Source organism: Orbicella franksi, chromosome 2 (assembly GCF_964199315.1).
Source record: "Orbicella franksi chromosome 2, jaOrbFran1.1, whole genome shotgun sequence".
NCBI classification, from domain to species: domain Eukaryota; kingdom Metazoa; phylum Cnidaria; class Anthozoa; order Scleractinia; family Merulinidae; genus Orbicella; species Orbicella franksi.
The window spans coordinates 4,548,984-4,560,135 of record NC_138146.1 but is presented as its reverse complement, the minus strand read 5'-3'; the positions used below and the strand labels follow the sequence as shown (position 1 = coordinate 4,560,135).

Here is an 11,152-nt window from a genome sequence, read left to right as displayed (position 1 = left end):
ACTAGTCTCTGCAGTTGTGAAATTCGCTGCAGGGTAATGAACTTGACGCAGTTTCGCCATGGCGACGGAGTTAGCACGACTGAAAGTTTATCTTGATTGTATACTTTGGGGCAATTACGGTCCCAGAAATTTACAGTATCATAGATCTGAAAATATATGCCTAACTATAACTGTACCCAATTTAAAAGAATTAGCATGTAACTGTAAAGATTTCTACTGCAAAGCAGTAAACTGACTAAGTCAATGCTACTAAATCATTTGTTTAATATTTTTCGTATTCAACTTCCTTTCCAAGAATCACCTCAGTCGACCATTTGTTACTGAACTCACGGTTGGCTCAAGTGGAAAGTGGGAGGATATCACGTTTGTTTGAGCAAATAAATTTTAGTATCTAAACAATATCAACCATACCTAGCTACCGCTAAATTATCAGCGAGGCGAATGTTACAAACTTTCGGGTGTAAGCCCAGGTCCTTACTTTCGTGCCACAAACATAATTGAAAATTATTATTCGATCACGTAAGGCATTTCGTGAACCGTCGCTCCACACCAGTAAAAATAGTTGTGGAGGCATGAATAATTCCGAGATTTTCCGAGGACTGGCGAGCGCTCATCCATCGTCTGGCGATGGCGGAGAGATGAAGACGATCTCTTCTCACAAGAGTCAAAAAGAAGCGTGCAAAGGATAAGAAGGTTCATTTAGACTATACTATACTATACTATACTATACTCAATAGAATTCAGTGGACCGTGACACGTTTGGGTGGTCCCCAGATAAAGAAACGAGGGTAAACTCTACAAGTATATTGTTTGCTTTTCTTAGCCCAGCAATGCGTAAATATCGCCGAAAACTACTATTTGTCAAGTTTCATATTTGCTTTTCACCGACACACGAGGGGTCACTGATTGGTCCGTCTGATATGTGTATAAAAAGTAATCAGGCTCGAAAACATTATTTACGCAAAGCTGCGGAGTACATTAATAATTTCTGGTTCATTTATAATCTCTAAAAGCGGTAGGACAAATGCAGAATTCCCTCAAATGCAAATTAGTTTTCATGATACGGCTGTAAGAGCTAATTTATCACGACCAAGAGCCTCTGACTTGTTTCCAGAAAGCAATGTTGAGTAAATTTCGAAAAGGTGTGATAGATATGTCGACCTAGCCTCATTTATCCCAGTCAACTGAATTTTATAAAAGAGCTGTAGAAACGGTACAAGGTTTTAGCAGACTTAGTTTTGGCCACTAGGTCTTAGTTTGAACATCCTAAATCGGGACAGGAATGAAACGAACGAAATACGACATTTAGGCAAAAGGAAGAAATAGCAAATTGTTACATGAAATTTTGCAATATAACCTAGAACTGATTGGTAGTTGTGATTGTTTGTTTTCGTAGAAAAATGGGTGCTGATTATTTTCTGAGTCTGAACGTTGGATCATCCAAGACGTTGGCAGACAAGGCAAGAAGCGTGTTCCATAGGTAGGCTTTATCAAAATAAGGGTCTCTTGGTTTGAGCGACCTCGTTCCCAGGGTGAGACCCTGGGAACGAGGTTGAGACTTGAGCGCTTTCCTGGTCAAGTGTCGTGCCTTATAGTTAGTGAAATAACAATGGCCCATGCATGATATCCCAGTAATATTGAGACATCTCAGGATATCTTGTACTCTCCATAGACCTCCTGCAGCCTGGCAACCCACCAGCTTAGGCCTTCACTCAGAAATTTTTAAAAACTCTGCTGATGTGCTTTGTTATAATAAAATATGAAACATTAATTTCCAGGTTTAAGTCATTTTGCACATGTTCACAGCTATAACTCTGTGACCCTCCACGGTACTGTTCCAGAGCTTGGGAAAATCTCAAAAAATCTCTTGGCGGCGAAGTTAGTGGTAGCAATACGGGCGGTTGTGGTTGAGATGTGGTACCGGGTTGTGGTTGTGGTACGGCCGGCTGGTGGCGGCCACGGATGGGTTCTGGTAAAGGTAAATTCTGCGTCAGGCCATAGTATTAATGATAATTAAGCGACTTAAAGTAAAAAAGAACCCCCCCCCCCCTGGATGGGATATTAGTCCATCGCAGGTTTACCCCTAGCATTAAATTAACCGGTACTCATTTATACGCCTGGGTAGAGAGAGGTACTGTGATATTAAATAGTCCTGCACAACAACACAGTAAAATAACCCCGGCTAGGACTTAATCCCGGAGCGCTCGACGACGACGGCAACGAGAACGTCACTAAACAAAAGGTTTGATGAGCAAAACAATAGCTGTGCACGTGCGTTATAAATCTTTGTACATTTCTTTGCCGTCCTCTGCAAAACAACAACGTGAAATGACCAAGTTCTGTGTCGTCTACTGAACGTGGACGACGAAGGCTAATTTTTCGTATTTCCATTTGGAATTGAACGCAGTCATTGCATATTTAACCTGAGCACGTTTTTAGAGCCATTGGCATACCGAACAGATCTAGACGATCGCGAATTTCGCTTTTAAAATGTAAAGTCATTTTTGACTAGGCGTCGCCCTGGCGTCGCCCTCGGCGTCGTCGTCGTCGTCGCTTAAGCTCCCTCCCTTGTGTTGGTGGTGGAGTTTTCGCTTTACAACAGCACATTCCTACTTATTAACAACATCACGATAGAGTTTTTTTTTCTTTTCTGCTATTTCTGCTGTAGCCATGGCATCAGTACTTGGATGTGCACAGATATTGACGGAGGGGAAACATTCCGAGAAGAAATTGTCGCAAACGTCCGCGATGCCAAGGTTTTCTTGATTTTTCTCAACGAGAAATGGGCAAAATCAGATGAGTGTGTCTTTGAATACAACTATGCCACGGTAAGACACTAGCTATCAACCCCCCCACCCGCCGGGGGGGGGAACCCCCATATAAAAAGGACCGGGGTGCTCGTCGTAAATTTTGTAGAGGTACCACTATTCTTTTTTGTGGGTGTGGCTTGAGATTTTTTTCACCGTTAAGAGGTACAAATTTTAAAACAACACATTATCTCCTGTGATATAATTTTGGCTCAATACCGCTGTGGACCGTTTGAGGCTCTAACCCTAAGAGGTACTAAACCACTTTTTAACCCCTGAAAGATACGACAAGCACCCCCGTCCGCGAGGCTATCAACATCAAGGGACGCAATTTTGCAATGACGCAAACAAGAATTGTATGTGATCAAATGTTCCAGGGGAGGGGAGGGGAGGGAACGCGTGTCTGCTGACAGTCAAATTTCAGTTGGCATTCCATAGTACACACGTTGAAATGTTTTCTGGTTTTCCTCCAGGCGATTGTTCATGCATCGTGCCAAAAACTCTTTTATTACAGCTGATTCTTTTCACTGAACGGTTGTCTTAAAATAAATGTAAAAATCACCGCATTTTTCATGCGGGCGTCAGAGAAAGGTACATAGCAACCTTGCTCGTGTAACTATTTTAAGGGTAGCTATTTCACTTTACACGCATGGCCTATGGTAAAAGGCTGATGGCGTTTTCACGGCTCATTTAAACCCTTTCAGTCCAAATGATGTAGTTACACTTCTGCTTTATTTTACTGCATACAGCGCAAGAACCTTACCAAGAAATCTCCAGTCATCATGCCTATAGTCACCGAAGATTTTAACATTGAGAAGTATGCCCATGTGGATGCCCTGCTAGCAAACTTCCAGGGAGTGTTCTTGAACCAGGTAACCTGTGTTCAGTTCTTTTTCCTGACAACTGCTGAATCTGTCCTCTTTGCGGTTCTCTTTCATGCCCTCCTTTACAGCTTTCCGCCTCTCTCCTCTGCCTTTCTTCTATCTTCCCGTCATGCACCACGTGCCTTGCGTTGTACTTTTACCTCTCACCAGTCTTTTCCCGCGTGCTTGCAGTACATTAGAAGCCTCAGGGATGGACAGTGATTTTCCCGGCCAGTTCTGGCGACTTGTATGACGGTTATGAAATATGGGTTGTAGACCAAGCCTACATGGTATTGCATTTTAGCCAAGTTCTTTTTTGTGGATGTGTTTGTGTATCGAGGCGGAGTCCAAGTCCATAAACTGGCAAAATAAGGACGAGGCCAATATTCAGGCATCTTGACCGGACAAGCTTGGTCAATAAAGGATTTATTATATGGCTTTCGGGGAATTTTTTCTTGCAGGACACAGCGGGTCATCCCGAGCGGACAAGATAGCGTCATCTACCCGTTCGGGTAGCCAATCACAGCGCAGGATTTGTGTTACTTTGCCCGCTCACGGAGCTAGCCGTATAATACTAACATGTATCATGAAAAATTAGAGTGATATGTGAGATTTTTCCTTTTTTCCTTTTGTTAGTGCTCAAGTGAGGCTGAAGGGTTCAAGCATATTATGGAGAAACTGAAAACCGTCGTTCCCTTCAAATCGACATCATCAGCAGCCCCCATTCCCAAGCCTAAATCAACCAGCATGCTGTCGCCGGCTGAATCGAAAGAGTTGTCTTACGTCCTTCATTCAAAAAGCTCTCAAGCTCTACCATCAGGTACCAAGAAATCTCTTTGGTTATTTCTGGTAGGCAGCACCCCTACCATTTTTGTTTTTATTCTACAACAATATAATTTCTAACTCGGGGTGAAATGAAATTTTTTGTTGTTGTTGTACATTATCCAGAAATTCTCGTAAATTCTTAAGGACCATTATAACATGGGGTGTTTTCCATTGGGGGTCTCTTCAAGGACCATTTCCAATTTTTTCTCAAGAGAACTCAGTAGATTGAACACTGTGTTGTAGTCGCCTAACTTTCGATTTAACATTAAACAACAATCTCATAAAATGTTCCTCTCAGAACACCGCTTTTTGTAGATATCAGCCCAGGTCACTTCTCTTTTCTTAAACTGAGTCGTTGAGGAATTCATGCTTTTGCTTTTTATTTATTTAGGGCGGTTTTCAATTGAGATTCGAAAGTAATTAAGCAATTACTTTGGTTTTGGTTTTGGTTTTGCTACGGCTTGAGATTAGCTGAGACGTCTAATTGGTAATCGGGTAATTTATTTATTTATTTATTTATTTATTTATTTATTTTTATTCATTTATTCATTTGTTCACTTGGTCACTTGGTCACTTGGTCAATTGGTCACTTGGTCCTTGGTCACTTGGTCACTTGTTCGCTTGGTCACTTGGTCACTTGTTCACTTATGTATTTGTCTGTTTGTTTATTTGTTTTATTTATTTATTTGTTTATTTGTTTCAGGCCTTTGGAAAGGTTACTTCGTTGACAATCGAGCCTTGGGAGGAAAGTCTGCAGGAAGTAAGTGGCTTATTGATGTGAATATGACTTTCCAAAGCAGAGACCAGTTTACGGCGAGGGGAAGCGACGAAGTTGGCTCGTTTACTTTTAAAAATGGAAAGATTACAGGTGCGTACAATACACAATATACTAAAGCGAATCCAAAATGGTGTTTTTTTAACAACTACCTGAATGACTTTTAATTGTGATTTGTATAATCATGATTTCATAGGTCACGACGGTTTTCAATTGAGTGTTGAAAAGTAATTGGTTTTGCACTTACTACGCTTCGCGATTGCCTGGAAATCTCTCGCCAATATTTTTCATTCAATCAGAAGTAAAATCAAAACCAATTGTGATTCGTTCGCACACGTTTTCGCGCGCTTTGCGTCAGCTGCATGTAATTACTGTGAGTTTTGATTGGCTCATTGAATTGTCTGCGTCCTTTGTGATTGGCTAGAGCGATTACTTTGCTTTTGGTTTAACGACACTCAATTGAAAACTGCTACTCGTACTCGGATCGTTAAAATCAAGAAAATGTTTGTGATGTTTTATTTTTGCTGTTGTAATTGAGACGACTTCAGATTTGAGTACTAGAACGACTTTTCAGTTCTAGTTTACAGGCTCCACATTATCACGTCACATACCCATCTTATCCCATGAGCTACCATAGCTTTCTACCCTAGCTTTCACTAGTTTGAAATTCGGAAATCGTAGTAGTACTCCATCTCGAACTCGCAGTCCAATCTAAAGGTCCCTATTGTTACCGCCTCATACCGAAGTGCAAAGCAGATTATGCCGTTGATGTTTGTTGGTTTGGTTTTTACTTTAGCATAATTGACTTTGAACGGTACACATGATGTTGAAATTAGCAGATAGGACTTCTCAGAATTTGTTTAGCATCTAAAGCTTAGCTGAGATTCATGAGAAATTTGTTATCTCGATCTCATGTGATTTTTGTAAGGGGTGGAATTCTTAGCTTAGTTTATACCCCGCTCCTTTTCTGTCGGGGGCAAGGGACTGCACAATGGCAGAGCTACCACTTATAAACTGCTCTGAACTCTTTGCTCTTCAGGTTCCAAGGTGCAGTTTATTAAAGATTACGGCGAGCACCAGGTGGTCTATGAAGGCCAAGTCTTGGGAGCACAGATGATGGGGCGTTGGTGGCTTAGAACCCATAGGAACACTAAGGGTGACTGGGCCTTGTGGCCAGCTGGGTAAACTATAATCACGGAATCTTCTTCAGAATTTGACTGATATATCAGGAGGATCACTAACTCATTTTGCAGCTCACTTCTCTGTAGTTTAGCTTTGGCTCTTCTGTTTGCATGTATATGTATTCCAGCGTATTAATGAAGAGTGTATTTGATCTTTTTAGCTTAAACTTGCTTGATATTGGTAGAATGTATGAGGTTTCTATATGATTAAAGTTGGCAAATGAAAATACCATAATCAACTGAATACGCACCTGATGTTTGTGGTAATGGACGAGTAGCACCGATCCATGCCGCACGGGACATCACTGTCCATTTGTTCAAACCGTCGGAAAAATATCTGGAAGTTGTCGGCCGGAATGTCATCCGATTAAGACCGATGGGAATATCTCTCTGGAAAATATTCGAATATTTTCGAAACTGTTCCGGACCTGTTGTCATCGAAACCGTCCAAAATTGCATGTTCGTAAGTCATCAGGATTTAGTCCGGCCTTAAAGGTAGGACTGGAGATATGACTGGATATTTCAGTACAGAAGCCGAGGGAGAAAGATATAAAACAAAGTCTGGGCATTGTTGTATTATCCAATGCATGCTTTAGGGGATCGCTGCGTGGGGAGATGCATTGGTTGGGGGAGGGGGTGGTAACTCACTCAGTGGTGTTTCACAGAGACTTTTTAACTGCATGTCTGTGTTGCCTTTATCTCTCAAAAACTCGTCAGAAATTATCGCAAACTCTTCAAGTTTTTTGTGAAACCACCCCGTCAATATCCGAGCTCTATCCGTAATTAGTGTAAATGTACTAGCGTTCTATCACGAATGCCTTTCTCTGATTGGCGACGCCACTCATTATCTGGTCTGTGATAGATTGTGAGTAGCGTGGCAGTATGCCGTTGTTAACAAAATGACGGCCGCTTCTTGGCGTTTTCGAAGTGTCTGTGAAGAGGATTTAGATTAAGTTTCCAACGACTAGTAGATTTATACTAACACAGTTAGATTATTCGCGCTCGATTTCTATAACACGACAGAAATCTCGAGCTCATAATGTAATTTTTTATTATTTTTAATAGCCTCGAAAATCAACAGCAGATGCCTTCCTGGGAGAATGGGAAGCAGTAAATGGAATAGTTGTTTATTAGACAAGTTGATTATTTTATTAGCAAATTTCAATAAAGGGCATCATTAATCTTCTTTGTAAAGTTCAGAATTTAAATTAGGTTCGATTTCCGCCGCTCTCTTGTGTCCATTCTCCGTGCAGTGGCTGCTAATCGAGACTTGACAGACATTTAGTTCCAGTCATGCACTGCGCGCGTGGTTTGACAGGTGTCCCCAGGGGCCCATAATGCTTCGGGGTACCAAAACTGAGGAAAAAGCTTCCTCAAGCAGCAAAACTAACCGTAATTTTCTTTCGCATCCAAACGAAAAAAATTCAGATGGATAAACAACGAAAGTTCGGTTATGTAAGTGATTCGATTTTCGTTTGCCACCTTGGAACTAAAGGTAAAGCGGACTATTATTGAAGAGTATGAGTGATTCTCCGTTTACTTAACTTTTGACTCTGAACGCTATTGAGGAAAAATGGTGTACGACTGAAAGCACAGTTTGAGCTGACAATTGAAGAATCTAGTTTGATCGTTCGTTCACAGCAACGTAGCCCAAACCTAACAGAATGATAAAAAGGTACAAGTGTCTTCATCTCTCACCGACACCTTCCATAACAAGACTAACAAGTTTAATATGATCTTTCTTAACAGTAATTTTTACCTGTCGATCCCTTAATGGGAACTTAAAGCTTTGGGGTTTTTTTAGTATATAGGGAACAACCGTCCAGCACAAGTTGCAAACAATGACAGACATAAAATGTTATCTCGTTACCAAGAGCTAGAGCTTATTTCCTACCATACAAAGCTCTTTCTTTTACAGACAGGGTCAAACAAATATTTCAGCTACTGTGGCTGAATTTCCGAAATATATGAACTGGTCACAATGGATTGGCTTAGAACACCCGCGTTAAACCGTCATGTTTAGTTTTGCCGAAAGGCATACCAAGAGCACATACTGCAGATGGTAATATAAAATAGCATTGAAGTTTCGCTGTGTAATTAGCATTGCTATGCTAAATTTGATCTTAAAAAAATGCAAATATTTGAAACAAGGGTCGCTCGCAGATTATATACTTTTGTATCCAAAGAGGTAGCTTGGATTAAGAATTCAACGACTGGTCAGGGAAGATAATTCAAATCAGATGTATTCAAGTCCTGTTCATTGGCAAACAGACCACGCCGAGTCCACGAGGCCTGGCATTTTTCTCCGAGGAAGGAGGAACATACCTGTAGATATTGTTTTTCCTCAAGCCGTTACCAGTTCCTTGAATATACTCATAGGTTTTCTAACCGACTGTAGTCTGAACAAGGGCTCGTTTACCGGAAGTTTTGAAGATTTGGTTAAACATGGTTGAACATGAGGCACCGAGCACTGTTAGTCAACCAGGACCGAACTGAAGAAAGATCGAAGTCCAACTCAGTGAAATCATTTTAGTTGTGGTTAATTAACCAAATCATCGAGACACTTAACGGCCTTACACTGTTCCAAAAAAGCTTGTGACAAAAAAGGTGAATCTTGTCGTTGAGTTTGAATAGAGAGAGAACCATCTGGGTACATTTTAGCAAAAGTATCCTTATTAATTGCGACGAATTAAGACTGCATCTATTCTGGTCATGACTGAGGGAGTTCTATCAATTCATTCTGTTAGTGGGTTAGCTAGGGTTCAAAAAGCAAACAAATATTCGATAGCTCAGACTGTGTTTTCAGATTTATCTGGTTGGCACAGTCAGTTAGAACATTAAAGAAAGGATTCTGCTAAAAAATATAAATAAAAAAAGAATAAAAGAAAAAAAAACAAAACAAAAGGACGCTCGAAATGCGGGACAATGGACCACCAATTCAAGCGTCACCGCTTCTTTGCTTTTCATAAAACTTTATTAGTTTTGCGGCAATGTCAAAGGGCTACAGCACAATAAGCAATTAAACACAAGGGCCTGGGGCTACAAAACGCCGGGGTATTGTAAACAGTGCACAATAAGCTGCGATTAATTGTTATAAAAGGTCGCCGGGTCCCGATTGAGAGCCAAATTAATAGATCAAATTGATTGACGCCAATTTATACCTATTTATTACACCGGGAGACAATTGAGTTTGGTTTAAGCAGCATTCATGGAAGCCGCGGGTCTTCATTAGGTTAGCCACTTAACCCTCAAGGGATAAGACACTTAATTGAAAAGCCGCTTTGCAATAATTTGGCCTTAGAGTTATGTGTATAGAGCTCACCTATCATTGGTGCTTAATCCGTTCCATGTTATGATTACTTTTGCTGTGTTTACTTTCCGTTAAGCCTGTGTGTATTTCGTATTTCATGCTTTTCCAGTTCCGTATTTTAGTGGGCACGAGCAATGTACCGCTGAGTACAAATACAAATCGTTGTCGTCATAATTACCTCCGGCATGAATTCAATAAAACGTTTAGGCAAACAGCCATTCATAAAGGCTAACAGTGTTCTTAACTGCTTCAGCGGCCAATACATTACCGGGTTCTGTTTAGGTTTGCCTTAACGATGGAGTGTTCACCGAAATTTTTTTTTAAAACTTTGAGCTACAGAGAGAAAAGAGTATTTTGCACAAGCGACCTATGAGGACAGCGGGCGTTAGCATGTCCTGTTCCGCCGGGATTAAAGGCCAACAATGCAAAATTTTATCGCAAACTTTCACATTAGATTGTGGACGTTTTGAAACGTTACTTGTTAACAAAATAGCCATGGATGTTGTTGCTCATTTCGTCAAATAATTCTCACAATTTTCTGACAGACCCCAATAATTAGCACATGCCTGTAGTGCCAGGTGTCCAAATTATCACACCCAGGTTTACGTATAAACTTGACTCGCTGTGTCAGTGAAACAACGGGAAAACAATACTTGAAGGAGAGGTGGTGGTTTGATTTTGTTTCCTTAAAGGATGATTATTCTAAATCGTGGTTTGGAAATATAATAATTGGAATGTGGAAAACCTGATTACAAGCAGCATACATATAGTCTCTTGTTATAAACTTGCATAGTTTGTGGAAAAAAAAAATGTTCGATCACTAAAGATACGAAGCCCATGTTTTAGAAACACGTGTTTCCTCCCCAATACAACAAGCTTTTTCAGAATGCAGCTGATTTTTTTGTGTTACAATGAGGAGGTGCCAGAATTTAACGAAGCACAAAGCGTTTGCGATTATAATTTTTTGTGGCAATGGCTTTTCACAGTAAAATGGCTTGTGAATAAGCAGTTTACAACCAGTTTTGTAGCATACCTTTGTAATTTATTTACAAACCGGTACATAAGAAGCCAACGATGTAGCGTGTAGAAAGTTTGTGTGGTTTAGGAATTTGATTATGTCTCAATTGACCTCCGGTATAATAGCTTTAAATATGGGCAAAAATATCACAAACTGCGTTCCTGAGGCCCCCAGCCGGGTAAATACAAAGCCGTATCGAGACTTGATCGGAAACAATCAAACTGAACGACGTGTGCTGATAATGGTCAACAAGTTAAGTCCCTGAATTATTTTAAGCTTTTGTGTGTTTTCTCATTAACCGTATTTACTTATGCCCACAAAGACTTATTTAATTAAATTGTTTGCCCCGGCTAATTCCTGCTTTACGTGAGGC

General features: G+C 40.5%; 1 protein-coding gene across 1 annotated transcript; it reads left to right on the top strand.

Moving 5' to 3' along the window:
• The first annotated feature begins 8 nt into the window (after nucleotides 1-8).
• Nucleotides 9-11,141, top strand: LOC145477819 (uncharacterized). Its single transcript, XM_081455661.1, has 6 exons — nucleotides 9-1,480; nucleotides 2,669-2,828; nucleotides 3,557-3,679; nucleotides 4,307-4,490; nucleotides 5,199-5,363; nucleotides 6,310-11,141. The coding sequence occupies exons 1-6, from the start codon at nucleotides 1,401-1,403 to the stop codon at nucleotides 6,453-6,455; spliced, it is 858 nt and encodes a 285-aa protein (XP_081311787.1). The 5' UTR covers nucleotides 9-1,400; the 3' UTR covers nucleotides 6,456-11,141.
• Nucleotides 11,142-11,152: the final 11 nt, after the last annotated feature.

Bases quoted from the DNA above. Each gene is read 5' to 3' on its own strand.
- LOC145477819 (XM_081455661.1), top strand. From the start codon at position 1,401: ATGGGTGCTGATTATTTTCTGAGTCTGAACGTTGGATCATCCAAGACG. The intron at 3,680-4,306 runs GTAACCTGTGTT...TCCTTTTGTTAG, and splicing joins AGGGAGTGTTCTTGAACCAG to TGCTCAAGTGAGGCTGAAGG. The intron at 4,491-5,198 runs GTACCAAGAAAT...TATTTGTTTCAG, and splicing joins CTCTCAAGCTCTACCATCAG to GCCTTTGGAAAGGTTACTTC.